The 26,395-nt window shown below is 44.0% G+C and overlaps 1 protein-coding gene across 9 annotated transcripts in view; it reads left to right on the top strand.

The window, feature by feature from the left end:
- The window catches only part of LOC126545917 (armadillo repeat-containing protein 8-like), an 88,714-nt gene that overhangs the window by 48,243 nt on the left and 14,076 nt on the right, over positions 1 to 26,395 (top strand). For 5 of the 9 annotated variants that reach the window (XR_011892474.1, XR_011892478.1, XR_011892481.1 and 2 more), the window contains 4 exons: positions 3,771 to 3,962; positions 6,194 to 6,384; positions 19,322 to 19,394; positions 22,640 to 22,728. Coding sequence is in view for 4 of the 9 variants with exons in the window: in XM_050193960.3 (XP_050049917.1) it covers positions 3,771 to 3,962; positions 19,322 to 19,394; positions 22,640 to 22,733 (359 nt within the window). In the remaining 5 variants the exon portion in view is untranslated. Of the gene's footprint in view, positions 1 to 3,770; positions 3,963 to 6,193; positions 6,385 to 19,321; positions 19,395 to 22,639; positions 22,734 to 26,395 lie in introns of those variants that run through there. The other 4 variants (XM_050193960.3, XM_050193964.3, XM_050193966.3 and 1 more) reach the window with 2 other exon arrangements.

The following is a 26,395-nucleotide window of genomic DNA, read 5'->3' as shown; positions in this document are numbered from 1 at the left end:
GTGGGCAGAAGCACAGCCACATGAAGTGCACCGTAGGGTCTAGGCGACGCTACAGAAGTGGTTGCACATCAAATCAACACTTCTGTGCCTGCCGCAGTAGCTTTGCAGCTATGGCATTGCTCGATGTTGCGGGTTTTATGCAGATCGCGGTAGCTGCATTTCGATGGAGGCGAAATAAAAAATGCTCATGTGTTCTGTCATTTACGTGGGCGCGGCCAGCGGCTACAATGGCCTCCCGTTAGGAGGTCCCGAAAGTAGCTCCTCAGGATTCAATAAAGTTCGTTGTCTGTCTGTCTGTCATGCACTTACATTTAGGTGCACGTTAAAGAACACCACAAGACCAAAATTAATCAGGAGTCCGCCACTATGGCGTGACTGATAATCCGATTGTGGTTTTGACATGTACAGCCCCATAATTCAATGGAAGTTTAATACTTCTGCCACGATGCAATGTGCCATGTAAGGCAATGAATATGCTCAACCCTCTTGGAGGTTATGAAGTATGGAGCACAACAACATTTCAAGCAAACACCTCCCCCTATGTGTTTTGTGTACTACGCAGGCAAACAGTAGTGGTGCACACAAAGTAATGTTTAACGTCAACTCACCACTCTTGTGTTGGGACTAAACGTTGAAGAAATGAAACACTCGCCGTCAACATCACTGCTAATTATCGTCAATCAAAGCAAACAACACAGAGAGCTTTGCCTACATCGATTTCCTCACTGCATGGGATTCGCATTATTTTTATTCAAGAAAAGCTAGAAATAGACGCTCTCTGGAAGCAAAGCAGCCTGTATGGATATGTGCTGTGCAGCCATCAATGCACTTGTATTGAGATGCCGCGTTTCCCTTACAATATGCATAATTTAAATGGCTGATTGCCGGATTTCGGAACCGACTTTCTGTTGGAACCAGTCATCCTCGCTTCTCGACTGTGCTAAAATGTCCGCGGGCCTCTTACGTCGTGCCACTCGGCACTCCGACGTCTTGCGGTTGGTATGTACTTCCTTCATTCTCGGCTCTTTCCCTCCGGCCTCTGTGTTGGTGACTGCGACACTACACACATGCTGTTAGCTTCGAAAATGCCATTCAGCTTTTCAGAACATTCAAGGCCATTCCCACTGACATGTAACGGGCACGAATGAAACTGTGTGTTCAGTGCAGACCTGTGAATTGCACAGCGATGAGTCTTGCACGCTGTTGCCACAATAGCTCTTTTCGCGAAGTGCGGATGTGGCATGCGGTGGTTTTGTTAAATTAAAACTAATCTAAAGGTCCGTCCAAGTGGATGTTGGGGTCGGATTTATTTTGGCCACTCATGGAATCCTAAAATGCCCTTTGGAAAGCATCTTCTACAAGAAGATAAACCTGGCAGCGCAGCATCTCCAGTTATCGTGGCCTACCTCAGGCGTAGTTACAAGGCAATCTCTGGCACTGTATAAAGATCTAATGAGCGAGGGATTTAACGTAAAATTTCAGTGGATCCCATCCCACATAGACATTAAAGGAAATGAGAAAGCTGACGCTCTTGCATGCCTAGTGCTTACATGTGTTGCAAAAGTGAGAGTACCAAACATCTTTCAAAACTCTTAGGATGCAATCCGCAATCACAATTAAGGTGATCTACAAGACTCCACACCAAGCCTGTGTGACTCATGGAGTTACTTGTGAAAAAGCCATACTGTTATACCACAACAGAACCGACTCTGCATTCACCCCGGCTTGGTTATTTAAAACTGGACAATGTGTTTCCCCGCTCTGTGCCTTCTGTGGTGGTATTAGCGACATCGAACGTTTAATTTGCCTATGCTTGCAGTTCGACATGGAAAGAAAAGTAATGGTCGACAGCCTGCAAAAATATGGTCTTTCGCACGGTACCTATGAAGACGTTGTTTTTCTCGGAGGGCCCATGGCAATCGGGAAGAGAGTAAAACAACTGCTGATTGCCTTCATGCAAATCACGGGGCTCTTCGACACCTGGTGACACACCCCTCATCTCAACTCGCACGAGGCCCAGGTGGAACAATTGCCAGCTGTGCATGCCAGGCTAACTTTGCCTGCTGCAACCCCACCACCACCAGCTCCAGTTCGGCATCCGATGTGCGGTGCCACTCAGTGAAAAGATTGAATGTCATCCACGCTTCCTTGTGGAACACGTATCTAACTGGAAGGCCCTTCGCATTCTTGAAGCAGATTAGTGATGTACTCTTGCCAATAACAAATGGCCGCAGTTTGCACAAGCCATCCATATGCACAGCGAGCTAATCTGGAGCATAGTGCTTAATTTAACATGATAGTGTTAAGGGCCCCGTGTCGCAGAAAATCTGACGTCAGCGCCTCGCATCCGGTGTCCAGCATCGGACGTTGCTTTGGCAAAATGAATTTTGAACCAAATTCTGAACCACGCATACCCAACCACTCTTCTACTACCAAAGTTGCTCATATACCTTGTCTTTTATTCTTTACAAAGTTATTGCTTGGAATTTTGAGAATGGTAACCCACAAAGAAATGTAATGAAAAAAAAAAAAAAAACACCGACAACGCATATCTTTCATGTTAGCTCTTCTCAGACTGAAATATTAAAAGTGTGAAACGATAACAGGAGATCGACCCACTCAAGAGGCCGCGTTTCTACCAGAAAGCTTGCCCTTGTGCATAGCGTTCCCCGCCAGCGTTTCCCAGTAAATGTTACGATTACATAAGCTGCAGTTGCCGGGAAGCATGAAAAGCAGTAAGGGGTCTTTGAATGCCATCGCGTTCCACTCTTAAAGGCGAAGCTTAAGCGTCCTCCAAATTTTTTTCCTCCATGGTATGTACTGCCCTTCAGATTCATAATGTTGTTTGGAAGCATCTGGCATAACAGTGCCGTTTCACATTTGTTGGCATTAAATATTTACGCCCACACAAGAAGTGAGTGCTTTTTAGTTAGGCGAAGCGCATTTGCAGGGGCATGGCACGACTTGGCGTTCAATATATATAGAATATGTCAGTGAACAGGATTTCGAAGTATGCGCAGTACATCGATATGCTTTTGCATGGGATTTTCAAGGGGATTTTACAACTGTTAGATATAGACAATAGTTCTATATGTCTGAGTTTGATATAACTGGGATCGACTGTATCCCGTTTCATTATGACGAGGTTTGACTGTATTTCAAGCACATGACATAGGGTCACTGTGCCTGCCGATGTAAACAAATGCACCACTGGTCGGTGCTTTGACCTGTCACCAGTGCTCTCCAGGGCAAAGAATTAAAGTGTCTATAAATTGACATACAAATGTAGAAAGCAGTGCTTGAATGCATCCAATAGTGAGAATGCAAATGCTATCTTGAGAAGAGGTAAAACAACTAAAATGCTAGCAGCATGTATCAAACCAGTGGTTAGGGCTACCTTTGGTGTTCATGTTGCACTGTAATGTGCTGCGCTAGGTGACCAATGTTCTTAGCAACTGGCTCTCCTGGTGGTGGGTTGAATGCGAATAGTGATTCATGGCTGGCACGTCACAGTTTACGTCACACGATGAGGTTGGCTTGACTGTTCGTTTTTCTGCATTTTTTCTTATTTCAAGTTAATCTTGAATTTGCAGAGAAATTCTTTCAGGCGTGTGACAGAAGGGTTTTGGGAACATGAAATTGTCATTAGCCTGACATGGTTTAAAAATCACTGGAGTTGCCCTTTAAAATATGTTTCATGTGTTTGTAGTTTTTGGCTGTATGATAACGTGCAAAAAGACAAGTTGTGCAATTTTTCTTTTCTGCTGCAGCATATTGACCACATCATGGATAGCCATGGGACACAGATTATGCAGGCAGTGATCCTCATTCTTGAAGGGGATCACAGTGCTGATGTTAAGGAGCAGGCATTGTGCATCCTGGCCAACATTGCAGATGGGGACACGGCGAAAGCTTTCATAATGGCCAACGAAGACGTCCTGAAGAAGCTCACCACCTACATTGTGAGCAAAGCTTGCCAGATAATTTTCAGGTTGTAGCACCACTATGATTGACATGAATTGAAAAAGCTTTTTTGCACTGGAAATTTAAGTGAACACACTGCAGGGTAAATTGATAGTGTAATGTACATGCCATGTATCATTGCTTTTTAGAGCGCAGGTCTTAAGTGCCCGTTCTCGTGGCGAGCGTTAGTGTCGTAACCGAGCAAACGAACAAAGTGGGCATTGAAAGACGGCGAGAGCAAAGATAGCGTGACGAGGAAAGCGTAGGGGAGTGTGCAGCGGAACCATGAGGTGGAAAATGGAGGAGGAGGGTATGGCAAAAGCATGAAAAGACTATGGCTACGATGGCTACGAGATGGCACCAGAGTAGTGCACGTCGTTAGGGTGCCTCAATGTGCTCACTCGCCTCCATTCTGTTCGTGGGGGTGCACGCATCGAGGCAGTCTACGCATTGTCTGTTCACCAAAGTGCTGCATGAGTGGAGTTCTGTTCACAGCGGCTGCTGTGAATTGCGCCCATGCATGAGCCACGCACTGCCTCACGCGATCTCCCAATTAGTGAGGTAGTCGCGCCACACATCGGTTCATTTTGAACGTGTGGCACAAGACAGATTGTCCACGCCAGGCAATATATCACATAATGAAAACACATATAAATAGAGCTGCGCTCAAACTTCGCATTAGGGAGTATCATAACCGTCGGTGAATGTTTTTTTTCCAAAGTCTGTTACCTTGTAGTTATCCCATGATGGTGGCAGTAGTGTCAGGCTATAGTAATTGGTGTTTTTGAGCTTTTCAGCCTCTTGGTCACCATCACAGTTGTTTACACAACCCCCCTGCAGGGTACGCACAGATAGTGTACCCCTGGGCCTCATGCTGACAAAAATGCAGTTGAGCCTCAGCTAATGTGAGCTTTGTTGCAATTAAATTTTCAATTTAAGATTTATTTCACTCAGAATGTTTTCAAAGAATGCAATGTGTTTCCCCTCACTCTAGCGAAGCACTTTTGTACTGCAGTTTCGATTTCATGAAATCTTCAATTATTGTTTAGGAACTCTAGTAGCTTCTGTGAAAGTGACCCAAACAGAAGTATTCAGCAGTATCCATTGCTTGGCCCTTTGCTGGCCTGCCACCTAGTTGGTACTCGCACTGGGGACATATTCTGGGACGATAATTTTCGGTGATACTATCAATTGGGTCATGAGGCACACACTGATTGGTTGGTTAAGCAAAAGTGGATGAGCTGATTGGCTGGTTGAGCACTACGTCAGGTGAAGGCGATGCTATCGCCGAAAGTGATCGTCTGAAAATACGTCCCCTGAGTGATTTCACTAGTGCTCATGGGGTGCAAATTAAAGGCATTAGGTTCTTTGAGCTAGCAGCAATTGAACCTAAGTGATGTTTGGTACGTGATTATGTAAATGAGGCATGATCATGTCTAGTTTGCTACAGGTTCAGTTGATCTGCCTGCGCTTTTTGAACTAGTTTAGTAGGTGCTACAACTTGTCATTAGTTTCACCAGTGCAACATGGCATCGTCTGTGTGTCGCCATTTGTTTCACCTGGTGCAGGCTTCGTGCAGAACGAGTTCACAGCATTTCCTGTACATGTGGGAGAGGTAGTGTAGGGCTTGTGCAGGAGCCTGGCTTAGCACAAGCATGGAACTTGCATCGAGCTGCAGTGAAATAGTTCCCGTAATGCATAGCAAATCAATTCACATGTGCTTGCATTAGTTTGGAAACATTTTCATGCAGTCCTGATGGGTTTTCACACATTTGCTGTTTCCCAGGGCTTGAAAGATATTCTGAGGAGTGATTTTTGGCACAGCCTGGTTGACCTTTGTTACAGTGCGTGAAAGGTTCAGCGTGGCCATGCTATGTGTAAAATGAGGCATTGTTATGGTGTGTGTTTGAATGCTGCTTTTGAAGTTCAGCAGGAATGATTAATTGTAGGAGTGATCAGATATTTGAAAATTTCGAATAGTATTGAATATTATATTTTTAATAATTGTATTCGATTGAAAAACTAGGTATATGAAAATTTTTGAATATTCGATTGTATACGAATGTTCGACAAAAATCGAATATATTGCTGGCTGTTTGGGAGCAAACATGGTTCGTAGCATTTACTTCTATCTAACCTAAGTAAGTGTGTCTGATCTGTGCTGAATTTTGCGATAATTTCATGTTGATAGATAGATAGATAGAATAAATTTTATTGTCCAACGGATAAGGTGATCTACCCACCCCCCGACACGCAAGTCAGAGGGCGAGTGCCGCCGCCTCAGATGCAGGCTGGGAGGTCTTGGGTCCCAGCAGCCTCTTCAGCCAGTTGGACGAGCCGGAGCTGGAGCTCAGAGTCCGAGCTGTGCAGCAGGGTCTCCCAGGTGTCTCTACTACCTATTTTGTGTGTTCCCCCAGGAGGGTACGGACATTCCCATATTATTTGGTCGAGGGTCCCTCTCGCCCCACATAGATTACATCTATCGCTCCTGTCCTCGGGAGGGTGAAATTGTGCTTGTAAAACACGCTTAGCCACTGGACGCTTAAGCTATGCAGGGAAGCCAGCCTCTCAGTAGCAAGGAGCACAAGCTTGCTAACAGCGAGCGTGCGCTATTTTGCAGGTTCCACCCCAAATCCTGAGCTTCTCGCTTGACAGCAAATGACAGCAGTGACGACTGGCTTACGGAAGGTTGATGCGGTGTAATAAAGCACAGGTTGTCGAGAACAGAGAGCTAGCAGAAATTATACAATTTTCCAAAGCGAACATGAGCCAAATACACAATCATTTAGTAAAATGGCTTACTAGTGAAATGTTTTTTTACCAATGACAATGTACAGTAGAACCTTGTTCATCTGTTCTGGGGAAAAGAAAAACGAGAAAAAAACGTACTAACCGGGAAAGCGTACGATCCGAACAACTAAAAAGGTTTGACATACTCGGCTATTGTTGACTACGTAATGCGAAGCGTTGCGCCAATCGTAACGGCACGAGATGCGCGTCCAGCTGGTGGTGCTCCGGCGGCCCCAGACGCGTTTTGCTGTTTACCTGATGTGTGGTGTTTTAAGAGGGCGACGGGAAACCAAAGCGAATTCGAGCTGGTGGGCGACGTTGGATGCTGCCAAAGTGAAACGTGAGGCCCACATCACACTGCCTGCAGCAGGGAATGGCGGCGCATTTGGATTATCGCCTACTAAAAGCATGCAGTACACTACCAATGGCACTACGCGGCACGCGCTGTAAAACAGATAGGTGAAGATGCTTATCGCTATCGCAATATGTTTAATTGGCGGCGATAGCTGTGGATACGGCGTGCGACGACCTGGACGAAGATTTGCTGATACCGGAATAAGCTGCGCGCCGTCATTTTCACGTGAGATTGGGGCTATGCACCGTTCTCGTTCGCGCGAGCCTCGCGCCTTTTCTCATTCACATAAGATCTAGCGCCGGAAAACGTATACGATCGCAGTCTGCAGCAGGGAACGGCGGCGCTTTTCGGTTATCACCTGTTAAAAGCGTGCACTAAGCTTCCGACGGCACCTCGCGTTGTGAAAGATAGGCAAAGATGCTTATCGCAATATAATTGGCGGTGATAGCTGTGAACGCTGCGGGCGATGACCCCGGAGACGATTTGCTGCTACCGAAATGAGAAACAGTGCATGCCGGCGTTTTCACGTGAGGCGGGCGGGCGAGTATTGTGGAGAAGCTGCCGCGGCGGTCTACTATGTACTGTTTTCGATCAAACGCACCTCACGGATTTTCTTGTTTACATGGGATCTAGTGGCCGGAAAGCGTATCGTACGGTCGCAGTATGGCGACGTACTTAACGTTGGTGCCGAAAAATCTCGTTTTCCGGGAGCGTATAAACCAATAAAACGAGCATAACGTTATTGGGTCATTTCTTGTGTTCTCGATTGTGAACGTTGGCGCCAGAAAACGTACGTAATGGGAACATATGAACGAGGTTTTGAACATGTTATGAACATGTTAAAATAAACCAACTTGCTAATAAATACTTGTGCATATCGTTCGGTTCGTTATTTGATGCATAGTATTCATAGTCGATTCATATTCGAATATTTTAATATTCACACACCCCTAATTAATTGTAATCATTTTGTCCCCTCAGGGGCGTCTGCGTCAGCAGGCGTTTGGTGTGTTGCGACACCACGTACCCGAGCACACGAGGGTTGGACCCTCCCGCGTGTAGCCATGCACGGCTTAGCCGTGTCCGGGGAAAGGGGGATCCTGGGGGTTGAGCCGATGCCGGGTGTTCGGACCGTTAAGGCCCCCCGGCAAAGACAACATGCCTCTTCAGCCTCTGCTTCACGTAGACGGCACCTCCAGGCTGCGGTAAATTGGCAGTCGCCTTTTCCTGTCCCCCTCTTCAACCTTTTTCTTTCCTATCTTCTTTCTTTTACTGTCCTATCATCTCTTCTCTTCCGTTACTTCCTAATTTCCTAGGGCGGCTAGGTTTAACCTTGTGTATGTGCCCTCCCTTGGGTATAATAGGTTATAGTGGCAATGTACGGTTGGCGCCTGCAGCCTTACGTGTTAAGTCCTGCAGCGTTACCATGTTGGGCTCCGTGGTGGGTGGCCACCATTGCTGCCGAAAACGAACTAAAATACTATGGGAACACCTGCATTTCTCCGCCTACTTGATCGTCACGCTCAGAAGAGGGTACGCACCGATGACTTAAGCACATGTTTCACCTGCACAAAAGAGTTCTACTCGAAATACCATGTTGTACACAGCGAGGCCAGTGAGGCCAAAACAGGCCAGATTCATTTTGCCTTTCGCAGTTGCAAAATTTTTGACCGAAGCTTTAGGGTCAGGTTATAAAGTGACGAAAATGGCAAGTGGAGACCTTCTTCTTGAGGTCCCTCAGAAAAATCAGTACGAGAAACTAGACAGTCTTGTGACATTTGGCAATATACCAGTCTCTATTACACCACACAGATCAATGAATAGCTCACATGGAGTCGTGTCAGAGGCAGACCTCCAAGATTTGACAGAAGCGGAACTCCTGGAAGGGTGGAAAGAACAAAATGTCACCAATGTAAAACGTATTATCCTTAGACAAGACAACAAGGAAATCCCCACCAAGCATCTTGTCCTAACATTTGCATCCAGCGTACTGCCAGACACCATCGAAACAGGATATATCAGGTTAACTGTTTGGCCATATATCCCCAACCCTAGACGGTGTTTCCAATGTCAGAGGTTTGGCCATGGCTCGCAGAGCTGCCATGGTCAAATGACTTGTGCAAAGTGTGGAGTCCAGGGCCACCCCTCCGACAACTGCAGTGGCACACCTCACTGTGTGAACTGCAGTGGTGACCATCCAGCCTACTCACACTCCTGTCCGAACTGGAAGAAAGAAAAAGACATAATCACCCTCAAAGTCAAAGAAAATATTTCGTTTAAGGAAGCCCGTAAGAGGTGCTCACCTTTCCACAGCACACCTTATGCTGATGCGGCGCGTCGGCGGCCAGCGTCGCAGTGGCCACTGCCAAGTGCCCAGCCCGTGTGCAGCAAGCAGGTACCTTTGGCTCCTGCCCTCAGGGTGGAAGTAGGTAAGCCTACTCCATCTAACCAGCAAACAGGCCAGGCCACCCTTGCGTTGCCGGCCCCAGAAAAGCTATCTGGGGCAACTTGCGCTACACGCAATGATCCCGCAGGACCGATAGTGGCCCCGAAAGTGAGCGCAGCCAAGGCTGCCTCAACCTCCCTGGCCCTTTCCAGCGCTGGCAACAGCCAGTGCAGCTGAAACCCAAAGGCAGCATCGTCGACCTCCGGGCTGGTGGGCGCAGGGGTCTTGCCCTCCAAGGCGGGACCCTCTCGGCTAACTTCTCGCTCGCAAGAGCGCATGTGCGGCGCCTCACAAGAGGCAATGGACACCACATCTGTCCTCGCGGCGCACCAAGCGCCTAAGGAGCGGCGAGGCTCCCTCGAACACTCCAGAAAGGACAAAACTCCCGTTACAGGGCCTCCAAAGGGCTCTGTATTCTAAGGCACCATTTCTGTTTCTGTACACACAGCACCAATTTACTTTTATGATGGATACACAAATTATTCAATGGAACGTCAAAGGTATTCTAAGAAACCTTGATGATGTGCAAGAACTGATCCATGAACACAATCCAAAAGTGCTGTGTTTACAGGAAACACACTTAAAATCAAAACACACAAACTTTCTTCGACAGTATGTTACTTTTCGCAAAGATCGCGATGATGCTATCGCATCATGGGGTGGTGTTGCCATTGTAGTCCAAAAAAGCATAGCGTGTCAACATTTACAGCTACGAACGGCCCTTGAAGTAGTGGCGGTTTGAGTTGTTCTCCTAAACAAATTTATTACTATTTGCTCGCTTTACATACCCCCACATTACCAATTAAACAAACATGAATTTCTGTCCTTTATAGATAAATTGCCAGAACCTTATGTTGTTCTTGGCGATTTCAATGCACACAGCTACCTGTGGGGTGACCCTCGTTTAGATGCGCGACGTCATCTTGTTGAACAGTTCCTTTTTTCTTCTGGTGCGTGCCTGCTGAATAAGAAGGAACCCACATATTACTCTCTTGCAAACATAACCTTTTCTTCAATAGATCTTAGCATAATTTCCCCGTCTATACTACCTGAACTTGAATGAGGAGTTACCAACAACCCTTACGGGAGCGACCATTTCCCCATACTGCTAAGAACATCTAAAGACAATGAATATCCACCACAGGCTCCTAGGTGGAAGGTTGATACAGCCGAGTGGGAGAAATTCCAAACTCTGACTGTATCTCATGGGCTGGCATGTTTTTATTAGGAATAGATGCTGCTGTGGAGTATTTTACAGTCTTCATAATAGATGCCGCATCTAAATGCATATCTGAAGTAAGTGGCTTGGCATGCAAACAGCGTGTCCCGTGGCGGAACGACGAATGTAGGACCACTCGTAAGAAAAAGAGCAAAGTGTGGGGGTTGCTACGCACCTCTCCCACTGCGGAGAATCTTATTAACTTTAAGAAAGTAAAATCCCAAGGCAGGAGAACGCGCCAACAGGCCAGAAGAGAGATTTGGCAGAAGTTTTTATCGGGTATCAACTCGTATACAGATGAGGCCATAGTCTGGAACAGGGTTAATAGGATAAGAGGGCGACAAACATATTCACTTCCTTTGGTAAACACACAAGGCGATACACTGAAATATCAGGCAGACTCACTTGGGGAGCACTTTGAGAGCGTGTCAAGTTCAACCCATTATCCAAATCCTTTCTCAAATATAAGCAAATAGAAGAATGTAAACCATTCATAAGAAAATACCGACAGAGTGAACCGTACAACCGTCCTTTTAGTATTGCCGAGTTGAGAGCTGCCTTGAGCGCATGCAAGAGCTCTGCACCGGGATCTGACAGAATCATGTATGAAATGATCAAAAACCTACACAATGACATGTAAGGTACACTACTCGTACTTTTCAACATTATTTGGGCTGCAGGATACCTTCCAACCGCATGGAAAGAAGCCATTGTGGTCCCTGTTTTGAAACAAGGCAAAGACCCTTCCTCATTGGCAAGTTACCGCCCGATAGCCCTCACAAGTTGCCTTTTTAAGGTATTTGAAAAAAATGATTATATTCAATGAGTCATCCATTTTCTTGAACAGAGCAAAATGCTTGATCCCTATCAGTGTGGCTTCAGAGAAGCGCGCTCCACAACCGATCATATTGTACGTCTTGAAGGATATATCCGTGACGCATTTGTACACAGACAGTTTTTCTTATCCATATTCCTTAACAGGGAGAAGGCGTACGACACAACCTGGCGCTACGGCATCTTGAGAGGCTTGTCAGAAATGGGCATTCATGGCAATATGCTAAACCTAATGGAAAGCTATTTGTCGAATTGTACCTTCCAGTAAAAATCGGCAATGTACTGTCACGTCCTTTTATACAGGAAACTGGTGTACCCCACGGAGGCGCGCTCAGCTGCACACTCTTTATTGTTGAGATGACAACACTTTGTGCTTCATTACCACCGGCCATTTTTTATTCCGTCTACGTGGACGACATTCAAATAGGTTTCAAATCGTGTAACCTCGCAGTGTGCGAGCGACAGGTACAGCATGGCTTGAACAAAGTGTCAAAGTGGGCAGAGAAAAATTGATTTAAAATCAATCCTCACAAGAGTTCTTGTGTTCTTTTTACAAAAAAGAGAGGCCTGTTTCCGAATCCTTGCTTAGAACTGTGTGGACAACAAATACCTGTACACAAAGAGCACAAATTTCTAGGTGTTATACTCGACTATAGACTCACTTTCATTCCACACATTAAACATCTTAAAGGAAAATGTCTAAAAACAATGAACCTAATGAAACTTCTATCCCAGATTACATGGGGTAGTGACAGGAAGTGTCTAATGAATCCCTACAAGAGCCTAATTCGGTCACGATTGGATTATGGTGCCGCAGTGTGTAACTCTGCAGCCCCGAGCACGCTAAGGATGCTAGATCCTGTCCACCATCTAGGTATCCGCTTAGCCACTGGCTCTTTCAGAACAAGGCCGATTGAAAGTTTATATGCCGAATCGAATGAGTGGTCGCTCCACCTGCAGAGATCATACATCAGCTTTACATATTTTCTTAAAGTGTGCTCTAACCTTGAATATCCATGTTTTAATAATGTTACCGACATGATGTGTGCTACACTTTTCCACACTCGTCCCTCTATAAGACAGCCTTTCTCGCTGCATGTGAAGGAGCTTAGCGATGAAATGCTTGTCCCACTCCTCGAGCATCGCTTAATGCACCTAACTAAGCTCTTACCTCCTTGGGAGTGGAAGGTGATAGAATGTGACGCATCCTTTCTAAAACTTACAAAGCACACTCCAGAGGTGGAAATCCGAATGCATTTCCTAGAACTTGAGTACAAGCACTCATGCACAGAGTTCTACACAGACGCTTCCAAGTCACATGCCGGAGTGTCCTATGCAGCCGTCGGTCCATCCATCTCGGAATCCGATGTACTGCATCCAGAAACAATTATCTTTACGGCTGAGGCCAACGCACTATTGTCGGCAGTGAAGGATCTGAGGAAATCAAAACTCCAGAAATCAGTTATATATACGGACTCCCTAAGTGTTGTGAAGGCCTTGATGTCATTCTGTAAGCACAAAAATCCAGTAAATAATGAACTCTATTCCATCCTGTGTAAAGCATATATATCTAACCAACATGTGATTATATGCTGGGTGCCTGGCCATAGGGACATTGAGGGTAACATTCTAGCGGACCAGATGGCCACATCACTGCTTCGGTCCCTGTCACAGACCTGAAGCCCTTCTTAAGAAGGAAACTACGAAACCACTGGCAACGCATGTGGGACAGAGAAATAAATAACTGCATGTGATAAAGCCACAGTTAGGTTCTTGGCCCTCCGCAACAAAATCACGGCGAACAGATGTCCTATTCTGTCGTCTCAGAATAGCACACACATTTGGCACGCATAACTTTTTACTCACTGGAAATGATCCTCCAACCTGTGGTAGATGTGGGGAAAGGCTGGCCGTGCTCCATGTCCTCCTGGAGTGTCGGGAAGCTGAGTCTGAGGGAAACATTTTTCCCTAGCATACAGGCAGCACATCCCCCTTCATCCTGTAATGTTACTCGGCCCAGAACTGCTCTTTGACACCAACGCAGTCCTAGGTTTCCTGAAAGATGTTGTATTACATGTTATTAGCCCCACACATTCGTAGCGTCTCCTTTCTTCAGAGGATGCCACTGTGATAGCTGTTTCGTATAGCACAGGCCTCTAGGCCCTTGTGTTTCAAGGGCTGTGGCGAGGCAGTAGTGCACCAGGTAATTTTACCATCTCCCATATTTTCTATATTGCATCATTCTTTCACGATTGATTTTATTGCACCTAGAACATGTCATTTGCCATCGACATAATCTTATTACAGAAGATATATTTTACACACTCTAGAATGACTATTTTTATGGCCCCTTTACAGCCACATGACATCAACTTCATAGAACTCATAACTACACTGCGAACTCATCACCACGGACCTGGCGCTCTTTGGCAATACCTGGCCCTTGTGCCAATAAACACCATACATTCATTCATTCATGTGATCATTTTGTGCTGAAAATAAGTTTGCTTGACGAGTGTTCTTGGCATGCATTCAGATGCTGTTTCAGATTGCATTCAGATGTTGCAGGGACAACATGGCCACAATTAGTACATGACCGGGGTAGTTGGATAAGTATGGGAGAGGCCTTTGCCCTGCAGTGGGTGTAACCAGGCTGATGATGATGATGAAATGCTGTTTAGGCTAACAGCGTATAGTGCAGCGACCGCTTCGTTCATGTGCTCACTTGACGCATAATGTGCGTACATGCTGCATACAGAGGTGCAGCGGTGCTGCTTTGGTTACACTTCTCTAGCTTATGTGGGAGCACAGATTGAGTTCAAAACATTTGTAGTATGCAATTATGGCCTTGATTTTTATAGTTGTCTTTAAAGATACCTATTCAAAACTTCAGACTAAACAAAGGCACCACAGTAGGATGGAAACTTGCATTGTTGAACAGTAGGTGAACAAAGCAAGCCTCATGGACATGTAGCCAACATTTTGATTGGGGGTAGTTGTCAAAATGTTGGTCTGGCTGCCCTGATGAAGACAAGCCCCCTTGTGGAAATGTTGGCTCCATCCAGACTGGGGCTTCTTGTGTTCACCCGTGTCAGTCATCCAGAACTAATTGGGGTTGTGCAAATATTTGAAACTTTCGAATGGTGAATACAATATTCACTATTCATAAATACGAATATTTTTGCACACTGCCATGAATCCACACCTCAAGCTGAAATCCGCATTTAACCCGCATCTTGACATTACTGTTACATTTTTTGCATTTTTGTTACGGGTTTACGTGCAAAAATATGGTATTTACCTCTTTGTTCCTAATGCTCCATTCGTCGAGCTTTTAATAAACAATGCTTCATAATGTGCAATTTAACAGAAGCTTGCCAAAATTTTGAATATACAAAAATGTGAACGTAGTTTTATGTTAAGGGTGAAAATGGTTCTTCATTACAGTTAAACCTCGATATAACGAAATTCTTGGTATCATGAAGTATTTAACTTTTCATGACCTCTTTTCCATAGAACACCATGTATTTAGAACCTCAATATAACAAAGTGCGTGTTTATGCCATTTAAATATAACGAAATTTCACTGCCGCCACAAAGGAATGTCGATACAAATGGAGTCTTCCGCGGACGTAGATGGTCAAATGATTGAATTACAGGTGGATGTTTGCAAACGCACCTCTCAAATTGCGCGCTGCGCAACAATAGCGACCGCGGAAGTGGACCCGCATGATGTTCCGTATAAAGTCGGAGTACGATAATTTCCTATCGCGCTCCGCGCACTATGTGCTTTAGGCGCGAGTGAAAGAGAGCGACGGTGAGAGAAGAAAGATGGTGGCTTCACGAGTGCCGCCTTCCCACGCGAGCAAAGGGAAAGAGGGAGAGGGGAGCGAGCTCGCGGTAACGCGATCAAGCGCGCACGAAGGAACGGAGTGAGGGGCAAGTTGGTGTGTGTCTCGGCTATGGCTGCACATGGCTGTGAGCGTGGCTGAGCGCACCCACAGCCACGCATAGAGGTAATCTGACGCGTATGCAAAGAGTGGGCGTGCCGAGACAGCGTGGCACCATGCAAGCTGTCCTACTACGCGTTTAGTTTTGGAGGTTGCATAACCGAGTTTGGGTGGCCCGTTGTAGCGAAAGGCAGACGAAGCATTTGCCAGCGCTTTTTCTGATAGCGTCGTGCCAGTGCGGGCGACGCTATCATCATGGGGGCGGAGTGCCTGTGAAAGCGTGGCTGGTTTGGCTTAATTTGTACCACCAAGACGATATTGTCGACGTACATGGCATGAAAACGTATCGTTCGTCGCCAAGTCCTAAATTTATCAGAATGAATTGTTTTCTCATTCAGAGTTGTTTTTTTCGATTGCCCTATAATTCGTAATATTTTGCGACCCCTTTCCTTGTAAGTAAACTCGATCGGCGACTGCTTATTTGCATAGAAAGGTCGTATTTCAACATAATGAAATTTAGATATACCGAAGCAAATTGCCGATTTTACCAATTTCATTATGTCGAGGTTTAACTGTATTTTAATATATTTGAGTTGATTTGCTTATTGCAATTACTCAATTACTTTTCCATTTGGTCTTAAAAAATTAGTATTTGCACACCCCTAGAATTTATAGTAGCTTAATGGCAAAATTTGCTAATTGCATCAAGTAGAAGTATTAGAGAAAAGTACCTTTGAATATAAAATATTTTTAAACAAAGTAAAATACAGTAGAGCTCCCTGGATACATTTTAAATGTGTAAGCATTTCTAAACCCGCCATGGTTGCTCAGTGGCTATGCTGTTGGGCTGCTGAGCACAAGATCGCGGGATCGAATCCTGGCCACGGTGGCCACATTTCGATAGGGGCGAAATGTGAAAACACCCCTGTACTTAGATTTAGGTGCACTTTAAGTAACCCCAGGTGGTCGAAATTTCCGGAGTCCTCCACTACGGCATGCCTCACAATCAGAAAGTAGTTTTGGCATGTTAAACCCCATAATTTAATTTTTAAGCATTTCTGTGCTTACAGAAGGAGGAAACCCATCCGTCTTTCACGTAAGACGAATTGCTATGAAGAAATAATGTATGAAAGAAACAATAAATTTGAAAGGAAAAACATTGATGGCGGCAAGTTTTGAACCCATGACCCCATGCACAGAAGCCGAGTGTTTTACCCACTGGGCTAATAAACACCCACACTTGCAGAAGGTGAATATATCTGAACCATATGAATGTGCTGTACTGGTTGTACAAAACAAATATCAAAGGAGAACACTTTATGTGAAGGCTTTCTTGAAAGATTTGGTGATGGTGTTATAAAAGCAATCTCTAGGACCACGTGGGCTTGGAGCATAGTAGACTTAGGAAAATTTAGATTTTGTGAAAATTTAATCTCAAGCACGCCACATTCCCGATGTGTTTTCCGTTGGGGTGTTCCTTCACCAACCAAAATGCCACCAATTGCTGAGGGCTCATGCGCTTCGTGTCGCACAACACAGACAGATAAGCAGTGAGTGAGTTGATAAAAATGATAAGGAGTGATGAGTGGTTATAGGGGTCTCATCACGCTTGATAATGGTTTAACGCAGATGGATAAGATGCTAAAGAATGATAAGGGCTTATAATGGTCCGAGCAATTCTGATAAAGTTCATGATAAAGTTCATTCTGATCATGTCCGATAAGGTTGATAGGGATCCGATCGATTGCGATGAGGTTGGTAACAACCGATAAAAGTTGGTAAGGTTCGGGTCAGATCGAGTCCATTAAGCTTGATAACTGGTAAGGGTTGATAAGGGTTCGATCTAGTCTGATAAGGTTGATAATGACCGATAAGGGTTGACAAGGGTTCATACAGGTCGAATCAAGTTTGATAAGATTGATACATGACAACGGGCTGACTGGAGATGAGCAAGTGGCACAGTGCTTATGCATATTCAGACAACTCCAGCGGAGTTTCTGTCGTAATTTTTTTTAAAGAAGCTGCTGGGGAAAAGAACATCACAGTTGGGAAACTTACAGTGAAGAAGCCACCAAGTCGTCACAGCAATGCCAGAAACAGCTCTGAATGCCTGCTAGTATAGTTACTAGACTTCTTGGTGCTAGTACTGTTACCGGAGACGGCGTGTGCACACGTGTATAATTAAGGGACACATACTATGTTCTGTGACAGTGACCCCTTCCACTCTCAGTATACTTCATTGTAATATTTTGTGTATACCTCGCCACATAAGATGCTGTATTGTAGCAAAGCTGACTTTAGGGCACGTGTTGATGGGCGAGTTGGTTATACATGATTACAACGAAGCCGCCAAATACAACAAGAGACGAAGGAAGGCGACACGGGACCACCACGCCTACGTGGTTGTCCCATGTCGCCTTCCTTCGTCTGTTGTGTTATTTGGTGCCTTCGTTGTAATCATGACTTTAGGGAACTGGCAAAAAGCTCAACTGCAATGAGACACACTTATCGGAACTAACATATATCTGGCATTTCAGGATGGGGCACTGGGCGGGGCTTGACAGGTGGGCCGTGACAGGCTTAACCACACGTTTACATTTATTCGTCTTCATAGCAATATGTGGAAGCAAATTTCCCTCTGCGCTGCTCAACCTACATGGCCGCCGCTTTCAAAAGCAACATAGGATGCAGGAACCTTGCAGAATGGTGATATATCAAATGGGAACATAATACAATAAGAATCAATAGGCTGTAGGTCGGGACTGCGAAAACGCGATGTAGTAGCTAGGAAAACACAACAACACAGAATGCATAAATGTTGTTACACTGTATAGGGGCAGCATGGAGAGCATTTAGTAAAAATAAAGAAAGAAGAAAATGGCTTTTTAACATTATTTGATAGACGTAATGCTATTTACAACAGAACTTTCGCTCAACTGAACAGCTTGCAAATGAGAACCAACTGAAGGGTGATTGTATCAGGTCCACCATGACGACGACATTAGTGAAACATGCCAACATTGATCAAATAATTATTTTGTTTGCCTAAATAGTGAAAAATTTGCAGGAGTCCCAAGACGCCCTTACTTGAATGACTGTAAATATTGAACAGAAAAGTTAGCTACTCTGTGTGTTTACTGAGCAACTGGTGCCCTTCTGCAGCTCTCCTGCAACACAGTTATTGGCAACAACCACCATTTGCATCTGACTCTCTCCCTGTAAACTCCAGTAAGCGTTGCTGTTATCACTTATATTCGGACAGAAATGAATATTCATAAATTTGGATAGTAAATCCTTGACTCAAATATGAATTGAGTAGCAAACACTATTAGACTTGTATTTGGAATTTTGAGTATTCGCCCACTCCTACTTATTAGCCAACAGAATGGTTTTGAGGTCACAAAAATATTCTCACTAGGACATGGAAACCCAATATTCAATCTAAAAATTTTTTTTACTGCAAACATGGCTCAGTTGAAATCAGCTTTGACTGTACCATCACCTGCCTCTCTCTGAAAGTAGTTTAGTAGATGCAAGCTGCTACTGTTGTGGGTGTAATACTTTGCCAAAATGGCTACATTACACGGCAACTCTTCAGCTCTGTGTAAACTGAAGGTGTCAGAACGGTGAATTGTAACTAGCCAGAAGTAACATTACTAATACTAAGTAGCAGGGGTTATTCAGAACCTTGGCTTTTCCTGAAGCAACTTTCAGCATGAACTGCTTTGGAAAAGAAATCTGTATTTTTGCCTCTTCATTTGCAGGCGCACTCCAATGTGAAGCTGCAGATAGCAGCTACATTTTGCATATCGAACCTGGTATGGAGTGAAGAAGAAGGTAGGTTTTGCTTGGTGCGATCTCATTCCACTTCAGAACGTGTATAGAAAAGATCCAAAATGCTTCTTTTTGACTGCAATTGCATTGTGTTTCTGTCAGCAATTTCTGCAGTTACTAAGTCTGGCTATACAGGGATTGTGCAGCTGTGATATGCTACCAGCACTTTAGTGAATGGCGCTACCAGTCGTAGGTAAAGACTTCTGTTGATTCGATCCTGACGGGACCAACAAAACTGGTTGAATTAGCCAGTGGGTCTTATTAAACAAGAAGGCGAAAAAAATGCCAAAAGACACGGCTGATTGATTTGGCTGTATTTGTTCCGATTCTAACACGTTTCCGAATCAAACGTGTACCCACTTTTATTAGTGCAAAGCAGAAAGTTAACATAAAAACTGACATTATAGGTTTTAAATGCTATTATAGCTTTTAAATGCTTTTAAACAAAGTATAAATCAAATGCACGCCAGATTTTTTTCTTTTAGGAAAAGAAACATAGTATGCCTCCCATTCTCGCAAAAAGAAAAATGTAGTGAACTTTACCTTCACGGAATGGAGCTTAATTCCCTTCTTTTCGCGGCAGAATTGCAGATAGCTATTGAACCCGCCGCGGTTGCTTAGTGGCTTTGGTGTTGCACTGCTAAGCACGAGGTCACGGGATCAAATCTCGACCACGGCGGGCGCATTTTGATGGTGGGAATGCAAAAACACCCATGTACTTAGATTTAGGTGCACATTGAAGAACCCCAGGTGGTCAAAATTAATCCCGAGTCCCCCACTATGGTGTGCCTCATAATGAGATCGTGGTTTTTTCCATGTAAATTCCCATAATTAAAAAAAAAAGAAAATAAATAAGGAGAGAAAAAAATAATAGAAGTGTGTTACTCAAAGAACTCAAAATGGCCCCTTGGATCGGACCAGGTTCAACAGGTTTCAGCTCTTCTTCATTGTAGTAAAGGTGTATTGCCATAGACCTCGTTTATACCTAGAGTAGTATCCAAATGTCCATCACTCTAGGACAGCAACGCTGCCTATGAAGAACCACAACATGTCGTCCTCCATACGATCCATAGCGCGCTTGATATTTGGCATTTATCAAACGATCCTGCAACAATTGCAAATGGCATGGTGGTTCACGTCTAGGATAACCACTCCCACTAGTTTGTCCGGCGATGCATGCAAGTCTTCGGAACACCAAGAGCATGTGACGTGACTTGTTTCCACTAGCTTAAATGTAAAATAGCTTATCCTTTAAATGTACTTTTGTAACCACATTGAAAATGGCACAGCGTCGTCTTGCTATAACTCGTTTACTCATTCTGATGCCATCCATTGTTGGCATCTTGTGATAGCAATAGCGATGATGCTGATTTGGCTCGCTTTGATGGTAGGCTGTTGCAAACGGCATGGGAGACGGTTTTGGTTTCGTATTGGATTGCTCGGGTGAATTTTTTTGGCAAGAAAGTTGTGTGTTAAAATCAGGTGAATACTGTAATAATTCATTGAGCTACCGTTTTGGCTTTTAAATTCTCCTGGGGCAGGCTGTAAATAGGCATTCTCTACGGGAGATGACGTGTGTTCAACGCATTCACTGTGCCGTTAGGGCTGCCGATACGGAGTCTGCCGCTGTTGGAGTCAACACTACAGTCACCATTGGGGTCGGGCATGTGCGTTTTGAAGAGCCAAGTTCAAATTATCTGGTGAAGAATAATTTCAGGATTGAAATAATGAAAGTTTGGTCCCATAGAAATGTGCGGATGCCGACCTTGGCCTTTGGTCCGGATTGAATTAACCGGAGTCAAATTAATGGAAGTCTACTGTACCTACTTTATAAAAAAGAGGCAGTTTGGCAGTGACATGCTAGATTCCTAGCACAGTCAGTGCCTTCCAGTGCACTTTTAAGGAAATTTTCACATCTTAGTTTTATTACACCATATTACTATTGATTTTTTTCAACAGATAAAGGTATGTCAATGATAGATAGAATGTTGTCATGTGTGTAGGAAAATTCAGAGCAAAATGTAAGGAAGCTGTTGCAAACGTAGTGGTACCAGGGCAGTGATGTATACGTAATCAATATGCCACTTTCATACCAATATTCTATGCAGTATTGGGCTCAAATATGTGATATCAAGCTTTGCACAAATGAAAGTGCAGCAGTTATCACATAGATGTTCGTTGTCATTCCATGGGTGGCACAGGTGAATGTGACGGGAATGTGACTTTCGGATGAAGTCGATGCTATGTTGTCTCAAGCTGGTGGGGAAACTGATGTGGAAATCTTCATTCTAAGATGGGGTTAATTGAGTAGGGAAAGTGATGTTGAAGTCACGGACACCATAGGTAAATTCCTTTATGCATGGGCATATTTCTTTGCCATTGCTGATGTGTCAGCATTTGTAAAATATATTCACCAAAAATTTCTTCACTGTAGGTCTCTGTGGGCAGCTACATCTGCTTTTTCATTTCCGCATACACCCACAGATATAACAGCATGGCCAGCAACCATGGCCATATGATGAATGTAACCAACGTCCTTCGTTACTATATTTTGTTTATGAGCCCTGTTCGTATTGCATGTGCTCTGTGGGGCTGCTTTTTAGTCTGTAAAGATGACCTCTCATGGTGGTGGTTGCCAAAGGATGTGAAAAACCTCTTCATTTATACTATACAGTTCAGCTGATCTGCTTGATGTTAACTATTCAAGACAAGGGAAGTGGTGACCAGAATACAGTATGTACAAAGCACACAAACGCTGTTACCCATTGGTGAAGATATCAGTCGAACCCAAGTATTCCTTGGCAATGAGACCTAGAGTGATTTGTAAAATTGCACCTTGTAGCATGGTTTTCCTCAAGCTGATGCTGAAAATTTGTACTATAAAAATGAGCAAGCACTAAGATGGGCCTGAGTGCACATTGTAAATGTGTGACCAACTCCAAGTGGCGAATTGGTTTCGTTAGAGGACTCTGCTTGTCAGTGTTTCAGCAAACCTTTAAATGGGCAGTGAGAAAATCTTCTTTGTATTAAAATTCACTTTGTGAATTTGTGTTCAGCAGTTTGGTGCTATTGTGTTGAATGTTTTTTTATGCAAGCACTTGGAAGTTTACCGAATTCAATTCCACTGTGTGCTTTTAGGGCACAATTAACGATATATTAAATTGTGAAATACTTTTTATTATTGGTAAATCTGTCTAATTGTATTATTTCTTTTGTAACCGTCCTTGCTGTTGTTGCTGTTGTTGCAGGTGCTCGGGAAAGGCAGTCGAAGCTGCGCGAGTTGGGGGTCCAAAAGCTGCTGCAGTCTCTTCTTATCACTAGTGACACAACCCTCTTTGACAAGTATGTCATTTGAGCTTTTTATCTGCTTTTGTCTGATAACCTTCGGTTGTTAGCAGGATGCCACAAACCTTTAGCAGTATGTGTGGAACAGGCTTGGGAACATTCCATGCTGAAGGTGGGACTGGGAAAACTACAAAAAGCAACAAAATTAAGAGAAAATGACCTTATTATTGCGACGATGAACTGTGACGGCACAACAAGTAACCAGCGGGTGTTCTGGTGTCGCCATCACCCTGTCTGCACAAGTTATCAAAAAAGAAGAAAAAGAAAATATAAGTAAACAAACAAATTAATTATTTAATTAATTCAAAAATTGGGGGAAAATTGATGGGCAGTGACATTGGTTTATTTGTATCGCCTGCAGTACAGAAAAAGCATGGTATTTGAGATTAGTTTGTTTCCATTACTTGGAGGAATCCGACAGTGTGTGTGCGTGTACGCGTGTGCATAGAGGGGGGGTGCGCTATAACTAATGAAGAGCTAGATGCATGGATAAATTCCAAATTCTAGCCACCACCAGTGTTATAGGTTCTACCACCATTTACCCCACTTCAGTGGCTCTGAATAAAGTTTGCCGCCGCCTTGCATGGTTTATAAATACATAGCGAGCACGCGGCTATGCACCTGTTAATTTTGAGTAACTTTTTTTGTGTGCATATTTCTGCAGTTTTCATAGACTGCATTTCCGAGTCGCATTTGTGACGATGTCGGCAACTATGAAGTACTTCTTCCATTTGAGCTGAACATTTCTGGATATTTGTGGCAGCACCGCCCAAGTAACTCAGACTTGGGCTATTACAAGCGTGTGTTTTTCGGTCCCACGCCCTGCTTATTGTGCCTTGTGAAAATGTTGGCTGCTAAGTCTTCATCAAGGAATAGACGAATCGAGATCCATCTCCGACTCCACACAAAGCCCTTTGCTTGGTTTGCTGCAAGAGTTTTTCACTGAACAATATAGGCAACAGGTGTTTTCAAGCCTTGCTTCATACAAGAATCTTGTTGCATTGTATGCTCTGACAAACACTTCCCAGTCTAGCCTGTTATTTTGTAAGGGCTCAACGGATGTCTCACTTGGCTGTAGGGTCAACTCCACGCCTGCTGCTACTGAGGCAGCAGGAACCACAGCTCCTGTGCAAGTGACTATGGGCGTGGTCTCTTGCTGCAATTTGCTACTTCTGTCGATGATTGAGGAAGGCTCTTCTCTATCCCAGTAATTACAAAGTGGATGGACTAAGGACTTCTCACATTTCGAGCAAAAATTTTGCTAATCTGTTATTATTCGACACCACTTTTGTCCGAAAAATGAATTATTGGTATCTTCATTTTTGCTTCCGGCACTTTCCTGCATCTAGCAGCGAATTTTCGTTAAACATGTTGTCTAAAGAGCAAAATGCGACATTGTAGCTCCTTCAAAACAGTGCTTGGCCGGCTATGTTTATCTGCCATTGCGAAACTACGAGTGTAGCCGCCATTTTTTTCTTCACGATCTTGTGATGTATTTTACTATCAGCGGGACACGGATGTATTCTGCATACGATAGCAAAATGTTCTAGTTGGCTGGAAGTGGAAACTACTAGTACGACATGCCGTCATTTTGTAATGCTTTTGATATTACAGCTCAGCATCAGCCACTCGCGCGCTGAGAGACAAGAAGTTGCATTTTCGATGTCGCTTTGACTGCAAAAATCTGAAGTTCGAATGGTAGAATGCTGTTGCAAGCCGTTATCAGCAACAATGTAAGCAAAGCCAGCAAACCATTGGTCCAAGTTGATTCAACTCGTCCAAATGGGCACATGTGCCAGCACTATTTCGGAGTCCTTGGCCACCGTATGCTGTACTGCCTTGCCCTGAAGCACACTGGAGACGTCCCTTGAAAGCATGGTTACTCAAGCATGGTTGAAAGCAAGTGACTTTTTTCATGGCTTCTGAAATCTACACGAAGTACTTGCTCATCTCGGTGGTTGCATTTTCGTCACGGTTGGACTGGAGCACAGGAAGTGCTACCGTGTGCCTAGTCTGTTCATGCTTCCGTTCTACAGAAATGCATGTGAGGCTGCCTCTTACCATGACCATGTTTGTTTGTTGTAACAGTACGGCACTTTTTAAAACGCTCATATATAGACGCAGTTTCAATAGGCAGAGTAAGATGATTGTAAATATAATGAAATGTGGTCATTATAACCGATGATTTGTTATATGTTGAATCGATATAAGTGGGTTTGACTATACAACTAGTGTCATTGAGTGTGTATGCTATTTTTTTCTTTCTGTAACACTAGCATCATAATTATTGTTGCATACGTTTGTGACTGTTATGACTTTCAAGTGGCTCCAACCAAAAAGTAAGTAAGTAAGTAAGTTTAGGGAAAATAAACTTACTTTTTGGTTGGAGCCACTTGAAAGTCATAATTAACCCAACCAGATGGGCAACTCTCAAAATATTTAGCTTCAAGTTTGTGACTGTTTCTTTTGCACACTGACTATACACATTTTTTTTAAACAATTGAACCTTTTCAGAGCGCCTTTAACTCTTTCTGTACTACGCCCGTTGGGCATTGTTGATCCGCTAACGATAGTTTGAAACGCCACTTTCGAGACCTTCCGCACCACTCACGGACACATTGCACTATCGGACGTGAAGGAGCAGAACTGTTTTCGTTTTTAGGCAATTCGCTTTCTCCCGCCAGGCATTAATTTTTGAATGCACTCCGAAGTTTCGCGATCGTCAAAGTAAAAAGCAAAAATGGCCGCCTCCCGGAGCGGCGCACGCTCATCGAAACATCGCAGATCTCGCGATTCCGCTGCATCTGGGGCTCATTTTATCGATGGATCGAGAAGCAGCGAGTCACAGGATGCTGCCTTTTCGTAGAATTTGGACTCTGAGAGCGACGATGATGCAAGCCAGTCTGGAACATCAGCAGCTGCAGCCTGGCACGCCAAACTGTAGTGCATGCACTTAAATGTTTGTCATGGAATACCTGTTCAATGAAAAAATTAGATTTTTTCGGAAATTGTGCTTATCAGACAATACATTTTGTATATCTCATCATTTTTGTTACATTTCTTTCTTAGTAGACACAAGCATGTCTTTACAAACTTCATTCACTTTTATTCCACAGTCTTGATTTTGGTAATTTGTCTTTTTTATGACCTACATCTCATTAATAAAAGTTCTATGCATGAAACATTCATTCATTCTGCAATAAAAACACCTGTTTTCCCCATCGTCAGGAAATAGTTAATTGACCTCCACTGAAAGAAAGTAGATAGCAGCACCACACCTCGACAGAAGTGGTCATGGTGCTTCATGCTTATCCATGGCAATTCTTCAGTTCATTATAACAGCATGTCCCTTCCAGTTAAAAACGAACAGGTGGTCCTGGTCACCATTCCCGATTTTGATGAAATTTACTTTAGGCGCAGGTTTTGGGCCCAGAACAACGATTCTGAACTTAGTTTTGTGAAACAAATTTTGGTTCGCCTGAAAAAAAAAAAAAAAAACAAATTTTGGCCATCGAAAACACTTTTCAGCCAATTTTCAGATTTCTGAACTTTGGGCGTGCATGGAGAAACAATAGTACACTTCTCGATCACAATATTTTTTCCCCACAAAGAACAAGTGAAATGCTACCTTATGAGTATTTTATTACAGTTGGCTACCG

The sequence above is a fragment of the Dermacentor andersoni genome, chromosome 1 (genome assembly GCF_023375885.2).
Source record: "Dermacentor andersoni chromosome 1, qqDerAnde1_hic_scaffold, whole genome shotgun sequence".
In the NCBI taxonomy this organism is placed as follows: Eukaryota; Metazoa; Arthropoda; class Arachnida; order Ixodida; family Ixodidae; genus Dermacentor; species Dermacentor andersoni.
The sequence above is the reverse complement of the archived record's forward strand: the minus strand, read 5'-3'. Positions and strand labels throughout refer to the sequence as shown.